Genomic DNA, 18,832 nt, shown 5'->3' on the forward strand with positions numbered 1-18,832 from the left:
ACACTTTGCCTGACTTTTAAATCTATAACTGTTCTATATTACAAAATGTTATCCTACTCCCCTTACTTTTTTGCTCCCCAAGAACCATATAGTTTGTCAGCTATAGAGTATTCTGCCCACTAACACATTCCATGTAGCCCAGCATTGTGGAATATCCAATGTCACATGCTTCCATTAATCAGAATCAGAATCAACTTTATTGGCCAGGTGTGCTTGCGCACACTCGGAATTTGTTTTGGATATACAGTGCAGCATCAAGCAGGGATGAGGGGGGGATTACATAGGTTACATTGACACATTTAGCAGGGACAGTACAGTATCACACAGAGAATATATACCCGCCAAGCTGCACAGCGCCTAGGCAGCCATCAGCGGCGCCACTGGTCGCTGCAGCAGCCAGGTAGGTGACAATATAAGCAGGGACAGTACAGTGTCACACAGAGAACATATACCCACCAGGCTGCACAGCGCCTAGGCAGCCATCAGCGGCGCCACTGGTCGCTGCGGCAGCCAGGTAGGAGTCAATATAAGCAGGGACAGTACAGTATCACACAGAGAACATATACCCGCCAAGCTGCGCAGCGCCTAGGCACCGCACAGCCAGGTAGGTGACAATATAAGCAGGGACATTACAGTATCACACAGAACATATACCCGCCAAGCTGCACAGCGCCTAGGCAGCCATCAGCGGCGCCACTGGTCGCTGCAGCAGCCGGGTGGTAACACTATGAGCAAAGATACCGCAGTTATAGCAGGGACAGTACAGTTATCACACAGGGGAAACACAGGGGGTTACATATGCTGAGTGCACAGATCCTAGGCAGCCATTTGCGGCGCCAGCTTCCTGTAGGAGAACCAGAACCAGCGTGGAGAGCCAGCAGGGGGAGGGAGGGAGGGGGAGAAAGAGTCACTGAGGCCTGATGGAGTCAGTGGGGCCTAGGGCTGGAGTTGGGCCCTCCCTGGCTTGAGTTCCAATGGTCCAGTCATACCTCCTCCCTGGTGGGGTGGGGGGGCGACGCCAGAGGCATAAAAAGGTCTTCTGCAGCTTCTGGTGCTGGGGATCAGCAGCTGGGGCCTGCGGCCTGGTCGCTTCTCATATGTGGGTCAGCCGGCGACCGATGAGGGGGGGGGGGGGCCGCAGCTGTCTTCAAGATCATGCCGCCAGGTCCTCCCTCCTGAGCCACCGGTGTCTTCCCGGGGGCCAGCTCCGTGCCGCGGGTGTCTTTGGCGGCGGCCGTGTACAGTGCCGCATTTACCTTCCGGCGAAGTGCTGCTGTGTGTCGGTCGTGCCGGGCCATGGCGGTGCGCTCGTCCCGGCCGGGAGGGTGGACACCGTGACCGTGCCGTCGGAAGCCGGTAGCTGCCGCCTGGTCCACCTTCCGTCACCTTCCATCACCCCCTCCGTCCTCCCCCGTCTGCATCTCCACGCTGCTCTGGGCTGCTCTGGGGGCCGGGGATGTAAGCTCCGGTGGATGGGAGCTCGCGTATGTGCGACCACCCCCGGCCCCGACCGGAAGTAATATAATGGATGCTGCTCTTTGTTGGACATGTTTCATCTTCTTTCTGTGCTCTAGATCATCATTGTACACACTGGTGTAGTGTAATCACTCCAGGGCTTTTATCAGCTACGTGCATCCACTCCTCTGTGTGAACAGGCAAAGCTGGTTTACATATGCCAGAGACTTCCTGGACGGAATTACTGTAATCTCTGTTAAAGGACAGTACTGCTGTGGAGCGGGGTATCATTCAGTTAATTGAAGTATGTTTACAATGTAGTAGAAAACAAACCAGTAAGAACCCAGTTTGTATGGGTTTTGTCATCTTTTATATTAAATTTAGGCTTTTGTTTATTGTGATGCAGGATTAAATCGGATGCGTATTTCTGGTGTACTGAAAAAGTTGCCCGGATACGAGTGTCGTAATGAAGATCTAGAGTTTCTGAAGCACATGGAGCAGCAGGAGAAAGTCAAAGTTTTGAAGGTGCAATAAATCTGCATCTCAATGTTTAAGTGATACGTTTTGCAATGTAACCCCCATGCAGCAGCCTCTCTATTGTGGGGGGGGGGGGGACATTGGCCAGTTTCGGGTTATGCAGGATGGCTGTGTTGTTTACGTTCAGTAACGCTGCGTCCATGGACTTAACCGCTGGCCCAGCTACAGCTATTCAGGGGGCCCTATGCTCCAAAAAATTCTATTCATTTATACATTCATGCCAGTTGTGGAATTTTTTTTTTTGTCGAAATAGAGCTAGCACTTTTTATTATTTTTTTATATTTTCCGGGGGGGGGGGGGGGGGTGTGTCGGCTAATAATGTGGCTAGTGGCGGCCGGACGCCTAAATCCGCCTATGCTGACTACCTCTATGCCACCTGGGTTGCCATAATTGTCTCCATGATGGCTGATGAGCGAGTACAAAAAGGGTGGGAGCACCTGATGGGATTGGCAGGATACCAGCAGCTGGAGGTGTGGAAGAGATATAGGGCTGTAGAGAAGAACAGGTAGCACCGGATGTCCAGGTAAATACATCTTTATTATTATTATTATTTTTCCTAGGCAGAATTACTGCGTCTAAGAAAGGATCTCGCAGCAACAAACCAGGAGAAAGAACTGGCCATTGCCAAAAGGGAAAAGATTGAAGATGATATTCAGAAAATGGTAAACTGCTTTTTCTGGGTTTGCAAATCTGGAATTTATGGGACTAGTTAAAAGTGGTCATTCATATTTAACTAAAGCAAATTTAAAGCAAGACCCTTTCCCATCAGAGACCTACGGCTATAGGTAATGGCCTCAGAGATCGGCAGCCTTGCAGGACGCCGGCCAATGTCTGGCATCTTTTTAAAGGGGACAGTCAATTACAAGGCACCTCTTTTCAATTTAATCTTTATTTTACTTTTTCTTAAATACTTATACACACATAAAAGAGTGGGGTCCAGCAATTCGCACATCAACATATAATATTGCCAAAATAACACATTCAGACTACTTTTCCAATTAAGCAGACGCATATATACAATAGTCATTTATATTGGACTGGTATGCAGTGAGGTTCCCCAGGTCCCTTATCTCCGTGAAGGTATACTATCTAGGTCTTTGGGTTATTGCATCGCGTGGGGCACACAACCAAGACACAGGGGAGAGAAAAAGAGCTTATTTTATTTATATGCATTTTATTACAAACCTACAATATATCAACTTTATATATTTAGTGCTTACAGTATTGTGCTTTTGTGATTTTATCTAAATTTCAAATTTTTCAAGTGATTATCAAATGGGTTTAGTTTATTTACTTCCTTATATCTATTTAATTTACAAGTGGCCTAACTGCTAAAGGCCCCCATACACTAGGGCGACTTGTCCTTAGGACAAGTCGCCCCCGACTTCCCCCTGAGCTTCCCCGGCTGCTCCCCGGGGGAACTTGATTAGATTGGCACTTGATGTGCCATTTTTTACATGTGATAAATCGTCTCGATTTATCACATGTAAAAAACCCGGGGAGCGGGGGGGGGGGGGGGGCTACAGAGCAGGGCTGCTGGTGGGAGCAGGGGGGGCTGGGGACGCTGCGGGGGACACAGGCGGCATAGAGCCGGGCAGAGGGAGCCGGGAGCTGTCAGTGCTAGAAAAAAAAGCCTATACAATGAATGGGCAGCCTGTGATTGGCTGAGCGCTCTCTCAGCCAATTGCTGACTGGCTGAGAGAGCGCTCAGCCAATCACAGGCCGCCCATTCATTGTATGGGCTTTTTTTTTTATTCAGTACTGACAGCTCCCGGCTCCCCCTGCCCGGCTCTATGCCGCCTGTGTCCCCCGCAGCGTCCCCAGCCCCCCCTGCTCCCTCCACCGCCGCGCCGCCCCACTAGGTCCCAAGTCGGGTGGTCGGACGTGCAGCAGGTCCGACAACCCGACGCAGATCCGATGCGCACGGGACCGCGCATCGGATCTGAGGGGACATCAAAACTATCCGATTTTGGTCCGATTTCGGCCAGATCCAACTGATCTGGCCGAAATCTGACCAAAATCGGCTAGTGTATGGCGGCCTTTAGTGATTGGAACAGATTGGAGAAGAGATAAACTGGAGATAAAGCGGAGAAAAGGTAAAAGGAGATAAAGCACCAGCCAATCAGCTGTGTTTGAAAAAGACAGCTGGGAGTTGATTTTTTACCCCTTTTACACCAAGAAATAACCCAGGTTGGACCCAGGTCAACGTTGGTGTAAAAGGGGTCAACCCAGGTCCAGTAACACTGGTCTCCTACCCAGGTCCTGACCAGGCTTGAACACTGGTTGGACCTGGGTCGTGGGCGGTGTAAATGGTCCCAACCCAGGTTGGGACATCCGGGTAGTGCTGAAAGGGATACCAGAAGTGCTGGACGCCTTTCCACAGTGCACTGCAGTGGCAAATGACAGCAGCCAGGAAGGATACGGGCAGTGCACACAGAAATCATAATTGGATGCAGTATCATTCATATTATTATTATTATTATTATTATTTTTTTTTTTTTTTTGGGGGGGGACGACTGGGGGGAGCACATGGGAGATTCAGTCTGCTGCTGCAGGGGAAGGGGCTGGGGAGAGCACATGGGTGATGCTGCACTTTTATACCGCTATGTGTGCTTGAGCACTGAATATAACTTTTTGAAAAATATTTTACAAAATACACAAACCAACATTTTTCAATGCTAACCTGTCATGTCTTTTAATTTTTATTTTAAATCATTGAGGGAAGGTTGGATGGCAGTTTATCAGTCCTAAAATGGACATTTTTAATGTCATCCATAGGGAAAAGCAGTGCTGACCCAGGTTCAGTGTAAACGGCGCAGACCTGGGTCACAGTGCTATGTAAATGGGGTATGAAGCTGGGTCCAACCCTGGAAACTCCTGTGTTCATAGACCAGGGTCCGACCAGGGATTTTGGTGTAAAAGGTTTATAAATCTGCCCCTTAGCGTGATAAGACATTTTTTTTCCTCTCCCTCCCCTTTTCTTTTCTTAAATTCCCCAAAATCTCGTTTATTAGTATTCCTTTTATGTGCCCACTTGATTCCAATATTTTGAGGCTTTCCATCTGCCCCAAGTTTCTTCATATTTATTTATCGTGCTTCTACTTAAGTGTATACATTTCTCTTACCGTGTAATTGACTATGGCTATACAGCAGTGGACATCTGGACCTGTTTTAGCCATCCAAGTTCTTGCTATTATGGTACTTATATGACGGGTTATGAGGAAGCGGGCGGGCGGCGGTGACGCGATGCGGCTGCTGGGGGAGCATCACATGTTTTCCTGGCTCCCCCAGCGGCACTAGCCAGCCACCTTTTCCATCGATGGTCCCCCAGCCACCTTTGCCATCGATGGTTACCATCGATGGCAAAAGCGCAACTGACCATCGATGGCGTATAAGCATGCAATTGATGACCATCGATGTTTTGTAAACATCGATGGCCATCGTTGCCTTTTGCGGTGACGCTGGCGGCGGTGACGCGATGCGGCCCCTCAGGGAGCATCACATTTTCCAGCGTCACTAGGCAGCCACCTTTTTCATCGATGGTCTCCCAGCCACCTTTGCCATCGATGGTTCCCATCGATGGAAAAAGTGTAGTTGGCCATCGATGGTGCACAAGTATGAAATGGTTGACCATCGATGTTTCATGAACATCGATGGTCATCCAGGGATGGCCACTGTTGCCTTTGCCATCAATGGTAAAAGTGCAACTGACCATCGATGGTGCATAATCACGTGATGATGGTGTATAAGCGCAATGGATGACCATCGATGTGTTCTAAACATCGATGGTCATCCAGGGATGGCCATCGGTACCTTTGCCATCGATGGTGTATAAGCGTAATGGATGACCATCGATGTTTTTACACATCGATGGTCACCCAGGGATGGCCATCGTTGCCTTTGCCATCGTTGTTTACCATCGATGGAAAAAGGTCAACTGACCATCGATGGTGCATAATTAAGCAATTGATGACCATCGATGTTTTGTAGACATCGATGGTCGTCCTGAGATGGCCATCGTTGCCTTTGGCGGTGACGCGATGCGGCCCCTGGGGGAGCATCACGTTTTCCCGGCTCCCCCAGCGGCACTAGCCAGCCACCTTTTCCATCGATGGTCCCCCAGCCACCTTTATCATCGATGGTTACTATCGATGGTGCATAATTACGCAATGGATGTCCATCGATGTTTGTAAACATCGATGGTCATCGCTTCCTTTACCATCGTTGGCAAAAGTGCAACCGACCATCAATGGCGTGTAATCATGCAATGGATGACCATCGATGGTTCAAACATCGATGGTCATTCATGGATTACCATCGTTGCATTTGCCATCGATGGCATGGGTGAAACTGACCATCGATGGTGTATAAGTACAACGGATGACCATCGATGGTTTATAAATATCGATGGTCATCCAGGGATGGCCATCAATGGTTATCGATGGAAAAGTGCAACTGACCATCGATGGTGTATAAGTGCAATGGTTGACCATCAATTGGTTTTACACATCGATGGTCATCCAGGGATTTTTGGTAAACATCGATGGTCGATGGCCATCCCTAAGCACTGGGGACCCACGGCCATCCCTAAGCACTGGGTCATGTCGGACCCACGGAGAGCATACCCCCACTATCCACGTCATACCCCAACTATCCACGTCATACCCCCAACTATCCACGTCATACCCCCACTATCCACGTGGGCGTGGAGTTAACTCTATAAAGTGTGGCGAGCCACCGAGCCCGAAGCGTGGAGAGCAGACGTGGATACGTCCGCTAGGGAAAACGCTGGCGCTCGCCACGCTTCGGGCACGGTGGCTCGCTGCGCTCCCAACACTTTATAGAATTAACTCCATGCCCACGTGGATAGTGGGGATATGAAACATTATGCATTAACGTAGCTCAAAATAGGTAACTTACGTAGTTTACGTAACTAGCATAGTGGTGTATCGGTATTCTCAATACACCACTACGCAAACTACGTAACGGGCGCCCAACTAACATATAAGTACCGCTATTATAACTTTAGACAGTCCTGCCATATACTTTTTAACATCCATTTTGATTCTTCTATCTCTCACTATATTGAGAATGCAGTTTTTCAAGGTAATAATTTCACTGGGTGCGCCTTGATATTTTTTACACTTAGTGGACATAGTGGTGAGGCTAGACCCTCAAATTTTACCATCCTATTTGTTGTAAGGTATGCTCTGTGGAAAACAAAAATTTGCACTTGCTGTACTCGTATAGCGTTCGTGGCCTTAACCACTGATGACAGGGCTTCCTGCCATTCCTCCTCACTTAGGGTCCCCACATCAGCCTCCCACCTTGTTTTTAGTTTCCCTAGACCGTCTTCTCAATGATTTTATAAATCCTAGAGGTAAACCTTCTTTTGTCTACCATTTTTATCGGGTTTTTTTTAAATGGGGATTCGGCAAAACGTGATGGTAGACTAGGAAACCACTCTTCAAGGGCACTGCTCAGCTGGAGGTATCAAAAGAAATGTGTCTGTGGCAGGTTAAATTCTTCCTTCAGTTGTAGAAAAGACCCTCCATATAGACTTGACTTAAATTATTAACAGAATACGGCCCCCATACCTCTCTCAGCTGTAATCCCCTTATCTCGCCTAGCATCCATCTATCCTAGCGGGTGCTCTGGGTCTAGGCTTTCATGTACAATTAATTTTTTGGCTTCTCTCCATACTTTAACAGCCTGTATGACCAAAGGGGGATCCCGGGTTATTTGATGTCCCTGGAGGATTCTATGCAATGGTTTAACGGTAACCCCAGGGGTTGATGTATTCACCAAGGCTGTTATTAAATCGCTTCCCTGGTCCTCGACCCACCAGGCCCTCAGCTGTTTGAGTCGAAATATAATACCCTCTGAAGTCGGGCATCCTCAAACCCCCTTCTTCCCCTTCCCACATCAGGGCTTTTAGCTGGACCTTCGGTCGTGCATTGTTCCAAACAAAAGACGATAAAACACTATTTTCCTAAAAAGCGAATTGGGGAGGTAAATTTGAGACTGCTGAATTACATATAAAATTTTTGGAAGTCTGACCACTTACACGACCTATCACTGTTAGTGGCATGATTAATTTTTTTTAGCCAAGTTCTCCATCAAAGGCTGGATATTTAGTGGAATGAACTCCCTTGGGTTTTTGGAGATCCAAATCCCCAGATATTTGAATGTCGCAGCCCACTTTAAGGGAAGTGGATGGACAGAAGGAGGGTTTCCTATTTAAGCCTCGAGAACATGGGATTTATCCCAATTTATTCTCACGCCTAAAAAATAACAGAATTAATCTATTATTTTTAGGACTAGAGGTAATGCTGTTGCATAATCAGATAAGTATATTAACAAATCATCCGCGAACAAAGATACAATGGGGCAGATGTATTAAGCCTTAACAAGAGATAAATGCAAGGGTGATAAGGAGAGATAAACGTCCAGCCAGCCAATCAGCTCCTTACTGACTTTTTTCAAACACAGCCTGTAACATGGCAGTTAGCAGGTGATTGGCTGGACGTTTATCTCTCCTTATCACTCTTGCATTTATCTCTTGTTAAAGCTTAATACATCTGCCCCCATGTCTCTTCCTGTCCCTACTTTAAAGCCCTTAATATTCGGATGGGATCTTAGAATACAGGCCAAGGGCTTGATTGCCAGGGCGAACAAGGCAGGAGATAATGGGGCCATTTGACCGCATCGAATGCTTTGGTTGCGTCTAAAGATACCACAGCAGATAGGCCATCTTCCTCTGTTGGCATTTGCAAGTGGCATGTGCAATAGTTTACGTAAATTCAGATAGGTAGCCTTTCCGGGCATAAACCCGGACTGATCTGGATGTATCATTTGTAAAATGTGTTTGTTTAACCTCGCCGCCAATATCTTGGCTTCCACTGACCGGAGTGATATGGGTCTATAGGAGTCGCGCTCACTACCATCTTTGCCTTGTTTCAATAGAACTATTATTTTTACCTGTCATTGAGGATGGTATGGTATTATCCTCGGAGCAGGACATTAGGGTTTCCAGCAGCGAAGGGGCAAGGACATCTATGAATTTTTTATATAGTTCTGCTGGCAATCCATCTAGGCACGGGGCTTTCCCACCAGGTAGTTCCTTAATTGCCAGTCTCCCCTCCTCCATACTCAATGGGGCCTCCATGCCTAAGGCTTCCACATTACTTAACACAGGTAGATCAATCTTTGCCATGTAATCGCTAATTTCCAAGGGGTTTTGTTTAAGTCTGGAGGTGTATAGTTGTTGGAAATATTTCATAAATTCTTGCTCTATCTGTGGCGTTGTATTTACTAAGTTGCCATATTTCTTTTTAATATAGCTAATATTATTGGAAGGCTTTTCTGCCTGTACCAAATACGCAAGATATCTGCCGGGTCTATCTGAGAACAGAATTGAAAGGGCATGTAGTGTTCATTCTAGCACCCGCCGTCTTTGAAAACCCATGCAGTTCCTCTTCCCTGCCTGGGGTGTCGCTGTCTGCTGTGGTGTTTCTAGCACAGGTCTGGTTTGCATATCGATGCTGATATACAGGCCACTGTGCTGGAAGCAATACAGTAGACAGCGACACCCCAGGCAGGGAAGAGGAACTGCAGGGGTTTTCAAAGATGGCGGGTGCTAGAATGAACACTAGGCATGCAACCAAGATTGCATGCACTTATCAAAGGGCGCAGCTGTGCTCAGCAAAATAATAAGTGCATATTATTTCTCCAATAGACAGGATTTATTTTTAAAATATATATATAAACATAGCATGAGAAGTGCACTTCATTTACAATTAATAATAAAGACGAACAGGACATATAACATATAGATGCTTAATTTAAGTTGATTACTGGTAAGAGGCTGGAAATATGGCTCGGATTCATAGGCATAAGAATGTAATTTTAGCAAGGCATGTATATATATTTACCAGTCCCGCACTTCATAATGAGTCATCTTTAGTGGCAATAATAGTGTTCCCCTGAGATATCAATCCACTATGTGTAGGGTCCAGATAAGGGTCCTCCCTCTGTATTACCAGAGGTACTCTCCGGATACTTTATTAGAGATGGAGAAGTCCACAGCCACAGAGGATTTGCTGATAGAACCGCTCCTATATAGACAGTCCTTGCAGGTAATTTATTCAGTGCGGTGACTCACATCAGCGGCTTCCTCAGTTGTGGGAGATATATATATATATATATATATATATATATATATATATATATATATATATATATATATATATATATATATATATATATATATATATTTAATTAGCCATGTCTATTTAAATAATTGTATTGCATTTATTCCGTTTGTGATCCTTTATAATGGAAAGAACTGAAATTGTGATTTGTTTGTCATTCTGGTTTTGTAGAAATGGTCAATGGGGAGGACTGTGCAGCTGGGAAGAGCGTTCCTGAGTAGGACATTGGACCCCAGCACTGTAAGAGATCTGAGTCCAGAGGATGTACTGAAGCAGTTACACTCTACGACCATTCATAAGCTGCATCAGGAGGAGAGAGAGCAACTTGTGGCAGCTCAGAAAGAACTCACCAGGAGAAAGCTCGAAGCCTCCAGTACCAGCCGAACCAGTCCCGTAGAGGATACAACCAGGTATAATTATATAATATACAAGACAAATTTGGAATAGGTGCGCTGGCACCTGTGCTGAATAAAATCTGCAGTCAGTTCTCAGTCTTTTACACTGCACTTGTCCCTCCAATGGACCGTCGCTCCTTTCCTCACTCTCGATTCCCACGAGAGAAACACCAATCTACAAGCAAAATAGGGGAGAAGGGCGCCCAATAGCGCAATATCATCTGGTTTATTTAAATGAAATATTTTAAAAGGCTTTAGAGTACATCAAGCGTACCACAGCATTCATCAGCGGTGGGCTTCAAAACCACCTGGCATAAAATGTAATCCCCACTGGCAATCAGCTACAACTGCGGCTGGAGAGAGACCCTCTGTAGCTGATTGCCAGTGTGGATTACATTTTATGCCAGGTGGTTTTGAAGCCCACCGCTGATGAATGCTGTGGTACGCTTGATGTACTCTAAAGCCTTTTAAAATATTTCATTTAAATAAACCAGATGATATTGCACTATTGGGCGCCCTTCTCCCCTATTTTGCTTGTATATATATATTATTTTTTTAATATATATATTTTAATGGATGCTGGATGGAGACCCCACGGCTTATGGCAGAGCCAGAGGGGTAGGAGGCGGCACTCCACGGATTTGTTGAAAAAACTTTTTTTATGCACTTTGTAGCACATCCTGATGAAAAGGCCAGCGGGCCTTGAAATGTTGATGTCTATGTGATTTCTACTATGAATATAAATTTTTTTTTTCCAAAAAATCCGTGGAGTGCCGCCTTATTTCCCTCAGGCTCTGACATAAGCCGTGGGGTCTCCATCCAGTGTGTGTATATGTGTGTATGTATGTATATATATCTCTTATATATTTGGCTACATCTGTCAATCATCTGCGGCTGTAACGCTGGGCGGGGTCACACACCACCCAGCCTGCAGAATCAATCGTAGCCAAATATGTAAGAGAACAGAACCCTGCACTTCACACACCTCTCCCCACCTAACCCCCGCAATAACGCACACCTTAATGCACAAGCACGGTCCCTGTCCCTGTGCCCCGGCTCCTGCGCTCAGGGCAGTCAGTGTCCAACTCTCGCGCGAACACGCTCCGCCCTGCCACCTCCCCGCACTTGGTCCCAGAAGCCTGGCTCGCACAGGACCGCAGCAGCCCTGCCAGGCGCCCACCACCCGCACATGGCAGCAGCAGCTCGCCCACCTCCCGGCCCGCAAGCAGCAGACACAGACCCGACAACCCCCGCACATGGCCCTAGCATCAACTCGCTCCCCCCCCCCCGGCCTGCACACAGCAGCAACCCGGCCACACACCCCCGCACATGAACCGGCAGCTGCCACCACTAACCTACAGTCGCTGTCGGAGCAGGGGGACCTCCTTCCCCTGGTGACTAGAAGCCGCTGGAGTAACTACAACCTACCGCAGCCCTGCCCCAGGAACCGCAAAGCTGGGGGCTCCTACAGTTGAAGTGAGTGATAGTGCCGCACACACCTGCAGCTAGATCTGTGCCATGCTCAAGGGGGGGTCCTGCTTACTGTCTGATGCTACAGGTGATATGGGCCAGGTACACAGGTGTACTGTCGCTCACTGACACATTTCCCACGTCACCCGGTAGGTACACAGGTGTACTCACTAACACACTTCCCAGGTACACAGGTGTACTCCCTGACACATTTCCCAGGTCACTGGGCAGCCGCACAGGTGTACTCATTACTCACTGACACTTCCCAGGTCACTGGGCAGCCGCACAGGTGCACTCATTACTCACTGACACACTTCCCAGGTCTCCGGCCAGACACACAGGTGTACTCATTACGCACTGACACACTTCCCAGGTCTCCGGCCAGACACACAGGTGTACTCATTACTCACTGACACACTTCCCAGGTCACCGGACAGACACAGGTGTACTCATTACTCACTGACACACTTCCCAGGTCACCGGACAGACACAGGTGTACTCATTACTCACTGACACACTTCCCAGGTCACCGGACAGACACAGGTGTACTCATTACTCACTGACACACTCCCCAGGTCTCCGGCCAGACACACAGGTGTACTCATTACTCATTGACACACTTCCCAGGTCACCGGACAGACACAGGTGTACTCATTACTCACTGACACACTTCCCAGGTCACCCGCCAGGTACATAGGTGGACACACTTCACAGGTACACAGGCGTACTCAACGACACTTCCCAGATCACACACACAGGTGTACTCATTATTCACTGACACACTTCCCAGGTCACAGGGCAGACACACAGGTGTACTCATTACTCACTGACACTTCCAAGGTCAACGCACACACAGGTGTACTCATTACTCCCAGACACACTTCCCAGGACACCGCACACACACAGGTATACTCATTACTCCCTGACACATTTCAGAGGTCACCGCAGACACACAGGTGTACTCATTACTCACTGACACACTTACCAGGTCACTGCGCAAACACAGATGTACTCATTACTCACTGACGCTTCACAGATCACCTCACAGACACACAGGTGTACTCATTACTCACGGACACACTTCCCAGGTCACCGCACACACACAGGTGTACTCATTACTCACTGACACACTTCCCAGGTCACCGCACACACACAGGTGTACTCAAAACTCAGTGACACACTTCCCAGGTCACCGCACACACACAGGTGTACTCAAAACTCAGTGACACACTTCCCAGGTCACCGTGCAGACACACAGGTGTACTCATTACTCACTGACACACTTCCCAGGTCACCGCGCAGACACACAGGTGTACTCATTACTCACTGACACACTTCCCAGGTCACCGCGCAGACACACAGGTGTACTCTTTACTCACTGACACACTTCCCAGGTCACAGCGCAGACACACAGATGTACTCATTACTCACTGACACACTTCCCAGGTCACCGCACACACACAGGTGTACTCATTACTCACTGACACACTTCCCAGATCACCGCACACACACAGGTGTACTCATTACTCACTGACACACTTCCCAGGTCACCGCACACACACAGGTGTACTCATTACTCACTGACACACTTCCCAGATCACCGCACAGACACACAGGTGTACTCATTACTAACTGACACACTTCCCAGATCACCGCACAGACACACAGGTGTACTCATTACTAACTGACACACTTCCCAGGTCACCGCACACACACAGGTGTACTCATTACTCACTGACACACTTCCCAGGTCACCGCACACACACACAGGCGTACTCATTACTCACTGACACTTCCCAGGTCACCGCGCAGACACACAAGTGTACTCTTTACTCACTGACACACTTCCCAGGTCACAGCGCAGACACACAGGTGTACTCATTACTCACTGACACACTTCCCAGGTCACAGCGCAGCCTGCCCAGCTGCACACTACCCAGCGTAACACCTATATTGTCATCAACCGCCACCCACATATTACAAACCAGCAGCATCACCCTGTCCGGGACCTGCGATCAGAGAAGTCACGCAGGAAACACAGGGCAAATGCAGGAAACTCACAGTCTCGCGGGAACTGCCACAAGAGCACATTCCGCACAGTGCTGCAGAGTGCGCACGATGCCTGCTGCAGCCACAACCGCCAAGCTCCCACTCCCCTCACTACCTCCGCGCTGCCAAAAGTGCCGCTACCATTCCCTCCAGCCGCGACCGCCAAGCTACCACTCCACTCACAGCTGCAAAGCCACCCACTACCACTGTGCTTCCGCTACCCTGACCACTGCATTCAACTCTCCGCCGCCTGCTACCTCAGCACCGGCAAGGACTCCTGGTACCCTCACGCCAGCCACTAGCCGGAAACCTGCTGCCTGCGCACCTGACAGGATCTCTTACTATACCATCAATGGATAACAGGTACCATTTTTAAAACAATACACTATTCCACCAATGCCTACACTGTATTCACCATAGCCAGCATCACCCCACTGAAATATCCAATCCAACACACCCCTTCCTGGTACCACCTCCCCCACCCCAAAACAATAACACACACACTCTCTTTGCACCACTATACCACCAACACCTGCACTCTACACTTAGCCAAAGTATCATACACCACCCCACCAAAATCCCTAACCCAACACACCCCTTCCCGCCAACACCATCCCCCCACCCCATAATTAAACACATTCATCCACAAATAACAAACATAATTCACATTATAATATATTTCTAACTTTAATGGGGCGTAGCCCCTTACGACGGTGTGAAGAGCGCCCGTAGGGCGCGATGAAACACCTAGTATATATATATATATATATTCTAACTCCTGCATGTAAAACATGCATTAATGCAATCATCTTGGTTAGATCACAATAATATCCTGGTACCAATTAGGGGGTTTACCACCTGCATTCTGTAAGACGTGTGTGTAGGTTTCCATACCTCCCCCCACCAGTACTCTATCTTGTTTGTAAGGGTCTAAACCTCATTTGCCTCCTGTTCTTGTACTTACAGGTTACTGGCTTCTAAAGTAGAATCCCATGAGCAACTCATCACAGAGGCGCAGTGTAGAATCCAGCAGCTGAAGGTAATATTATATATGTGTTTTTATTTGTATGTATGATTTATCTACCCTGCAAGTCACATACAGACTTTGTTCTAAGACGCACACACCAAGCAGTGGGTCACTCGACACAGAGGAATGTGCACAAAAATCTACTTGGATTAAATCTAAAAAGATCTCCAAACATTTTGTTATTGTTTGGATAAAACAATTTGAGAAGGTTCTACATATTATGGGGGAGGCCGAGCACACATCCTATGGAACATGCAAGACATCACTGGGACCTAGCTTAGAGCTTGGAATAACTACCATAAAGTAGGGAGGAGGGGGGGGGGGGTCTTCCTGTGGTCCTCAAACACATCCAGAAATAATAAAAGGGAACGGGAGCCCTGTGTTCTGTATCGGGGTCAGCCACAGAGGAAGAGCTGCTGAGCAAGACTTTGGGTAATGTTACGCTCCCTGACCCATGTGTCATACCGGAGCTTCAGCTCCCCTAGCATAGTAACATATACTCCCATTGCACTGAGGGAATCGGGGGTCCCAGATGAGCAGTGAACACCCCTTGGAATGGGTCTTTACACTTAAATTGTCCTTTTTCTAATGCTCTTTAATGATACACACCGGTACAATCGTATTCCCCCAACTCCTTTTGTGATGAGAACGCTGCATCTTCTATTCCTTCCAGGGTCAGCTCTCTTATCAATTTACTGTTTCATACAGGAAGAAGTAGCCACGTACAAAACTCAAATTGAAGGAGTTGAGAGAGATAAATCCAAGCTAGAGGTAAGTGTCTGTTTTACCATTTCCCAAAGTCACTAGTGACTGAATACTTCATCATCAGAGATCAGCCAATCACTGTACTCTCTGTAGCATTGCTCTGCTCCTGGTACTTTTGTATTACAGTAACGAAACTCAAGTTCCCCTAGATAGGTGTATATATTACACACGTGCTGATCCTACTCCTGTAAATGCTATATATATGTACTATTGCTGGAACCAAGGGTGCTAAATTACTGGTGGTGCACATGTATATTCAAGTGTATGTCCCATGCCCATCAATAGGTTTCCCACATAATTTAACTGGTCTTTATTGGCTAGATTTTCCTATTTAAAAACCTCTATGTACATTATTATTTTGGGAGGTTATTCTGTAGGGGTACTTCACTATGCCCTGACATTTCTGGCTTTAAAAATAGGTATTTTCTTTTTTCTCTACTGTTACTCTAAGATGGTGAGAATTACTATCTGCATTGAGAAACCTTAATGCAGATTTGTAATCGACTCGCTAAAAGTGCCGATTGCATTATACAACTTTCAGAAAGCTTGCGGCTAACTGAATTGTCCCCATGTAATGAGATCTTTTATTACATTAGAAATAAATTAGTATTGAACAAGTCTTAATTTTCTTTTAAAGTTTTGAAGCTATCTATCAAAATGATTGACTTGTCAGTTTTATTAAAGGCTAGTGCAAATCACCCCAGAGCACAGAATTTGATGGCAGTTGTGTGCTGCTTGACCAATCTAGTCTGCCCATGTACACGCTCACACACCAGCGTTAGGTTTTGTTGGGAGCTAATGAACCTAGCAGTACCTGTGGGAAACCAACGCAAGCACAGGAAGAATATATAAACTCCACACCATTGGGGCCATGATGGGAATTGAACCCATTGGACCTCAGTGCCGTGAGGCTTGATCTAGCACAGGCATGTCCAACGTTGGCCCTCCAGATGTTTTGAAACTACACATCCCAGCATGCTTTGCAGTAGTTTTAGCATTCTCTAATAGCAAAACTGTGGCAAAGCATGCTGGGATGTGTATAGGGTTACCACCTAGTCCCTTTAATTCCGGACACATTAATTACACAGGTTCTGTGACTGGCTGACTTCAAGACTCCACTTCACCTGATTTTAAACTGCCACAGAACCTGTGTAATTAACATGTGTCCGGAATTAAAGGTCCTAGGTGGTAACCCTAGATGTGTAGTTTCACAACATCTGGAGGGCCAACATTGGACATGTCTGATTTAGCCATTGCACCGTCTATACTGTCCAAATATCAATCTCTGACTTTTACTCTTTATTCTGGAACAGTTGCACATTTTTGGTTACTGCAAAAAATAAATGTAAAAGTTTCCATCTTTATTTTTGCACCATACAGGCCTGTATACAGCAGGGGCGACAGCAAATAACCCACTGCATTAATGACTCAAAAGGAAAGGAGGTTATGAGCGAGGCGGAAAAGGAAAAAATGAACCGCACCTTGCAGAGGATTCTCCATAGAAAAGAAATTTATCTAGAACGAGAGAGGATTCTCCAGAAATTGAAGAGAGACCTCAAATGAGCTCCAGCGAGGCAACATTTTAACAATGGTTTTAAGATTCGTTGCTGCCAATATCAGGATTGTAAAACAGTTGTATATAATTGACCTGTATGGGAATAGAACTTTCCTCTATCCACGGATCAATAGACGATTTTAAAATGACCAATTTTATTGAAGCTTATGTTTTTTTTTTATTAATTCATTCACGCTACTGCAGTTTTCACAATCTATGTTCTGGTTAGAGGTTTCGAGATCTGGGATGAAATGTGCAGGATGTTACACTACTTAGATATTATGAAATGCTGAGCTGGAACTTGTAGTTACAACAGTCAGAAAGGTAATATGGATGACTATCTTTTTTATTTTGTAGGTCCTACAAGGAAGTTATTTCATCTGCCTAATGCCATTATTATAATGTATATTATTTATTAATAGTATATAACACAGACGTAGGGGTACCTGGGGTTCTACAGGAGCTGGACTGTTATTGGCTTGCAGTCTCCCATCTGGATTGGTGCAAGAGGCCATCCCAATGTTGCATTCTGCAAACACATCTGTGTCGTATGGAAACAACCATATTGGAAACGGAACTGCAGGCAATGTGCAAATGGCAGGGTTTATGTGATGAGGTCTGTACATACTGAACCTGCCCCTATGTTTAATATTGTTGTTTTTAATTGTATTTTTACAGCTACTGTGTGACCATGTTTTAGAAAGTGACTGTCTGGAACCCTAGCACAGATAGATAATACATGTGACCTGATCAATCTCTTTACGAAATACCACATTTTATATATTAAATCTCTTTACGAAATACCACATTTTATATATTAAAAGATAAAATGGATTTTCAGACTGTTGCTTGATACATTGCAGCGTTCTCATGGCTTCCGGTCACAAATGCTTAATTGTAATATATATATATATATAAATATAACAAGTTTCACAGGTTTGTTTTTATTGCTTTTAATAAAGCGAAATGTAATCTATGGACGAATTCAATTAAACGGACAATGTATTGTTTTATGATCAGCGGTCAGTAGAACTGATGTTTCTGTGCAGTACCACTGATGTGCATTAGTGTGGCCAATCCCGGGATCGGCGGGATCCCGGGATTTGGCCTAAAAAAGTCCGGGATTTCAATCCCGGGATTAGACTGCGCATGCGCAGTCTAATGCCGGGCAGCGTCTGAGCACTCGCTCAGATGCTGCCCGGCTGTTCCCGTAACCTGACCCGGCATGCGGCCTGCGTAGCTTGACAGTAGAGGTCACGCTGCGCAGGCCACACGTCACCAGTGACCGCCTGCCCGCCTCTTCGCCGCCGCCCGCCAGCCTGACTCCGCCCGCCTGCCCGCCTCTTCTCTGCCGCCCACCTGCTGT

The 18,832-nt window shown here is 46.7% G+C and overlaps 1 protein-coding gene across 4 annotated transcripts in view; it reads left to right on the plus strand.

Annotated features, from left to right (window-relative positions):
• LOC146059603 (uncharacterized) overlaps positions 1–18,397 on the plus strand; it is a 24,431-nt gene extending 6,034 nt beyond the window's left edge. For 3 of the 4 annotated variants that reach the window (XM_083171963.1, XM_083171962.1, XM_083171961.1), the window contains 6 exons: positions 1,862–1,980; positions 2,553–2,654; positions 10,377–10,615; positions 15,086–15,158; positions 15,855–15,917; positions 17,292–18,397. In XM_083171963.1, the coding sequence (XP_083028089.1) occupies positions 1,862–1,980; positions 2,553–2,654; positions 10,377–10,615; positions 15,086–15,158; positions 15,855–15,917; positions 17,292–17,474 (779 nt within the window). In that variant the 3' untranslated portion in view covers positions 17,475–18,397. Of the gene's footprint in view, positions 1–1,861; positions 1,981–2,552; positions 2,655–10,376; positions 10,616–15,085; positions 15,159–15,819; positions 15,918–17,291 lie in introns of all 4 variants that reach the window. The other variant, XR_014470287.1, reaches the window with a different exon arrangement.
• The last annotated feature ends 435 nt before the right edge of the window (positions 18,398–18,832 follow it).

Source organism: Crinia signifera, chromosome 2, assembly GCF_055691185.1.
Source record: "Crinia signifera chromosome 2, ASM5569118v1, whole genome shotgun sequence".
Lineage (NCBI taxonomy): Eukaryota > Metazoa > Chordata > Amphibia > Anura > Myobatrachidae > Crinia > Crinia signifera.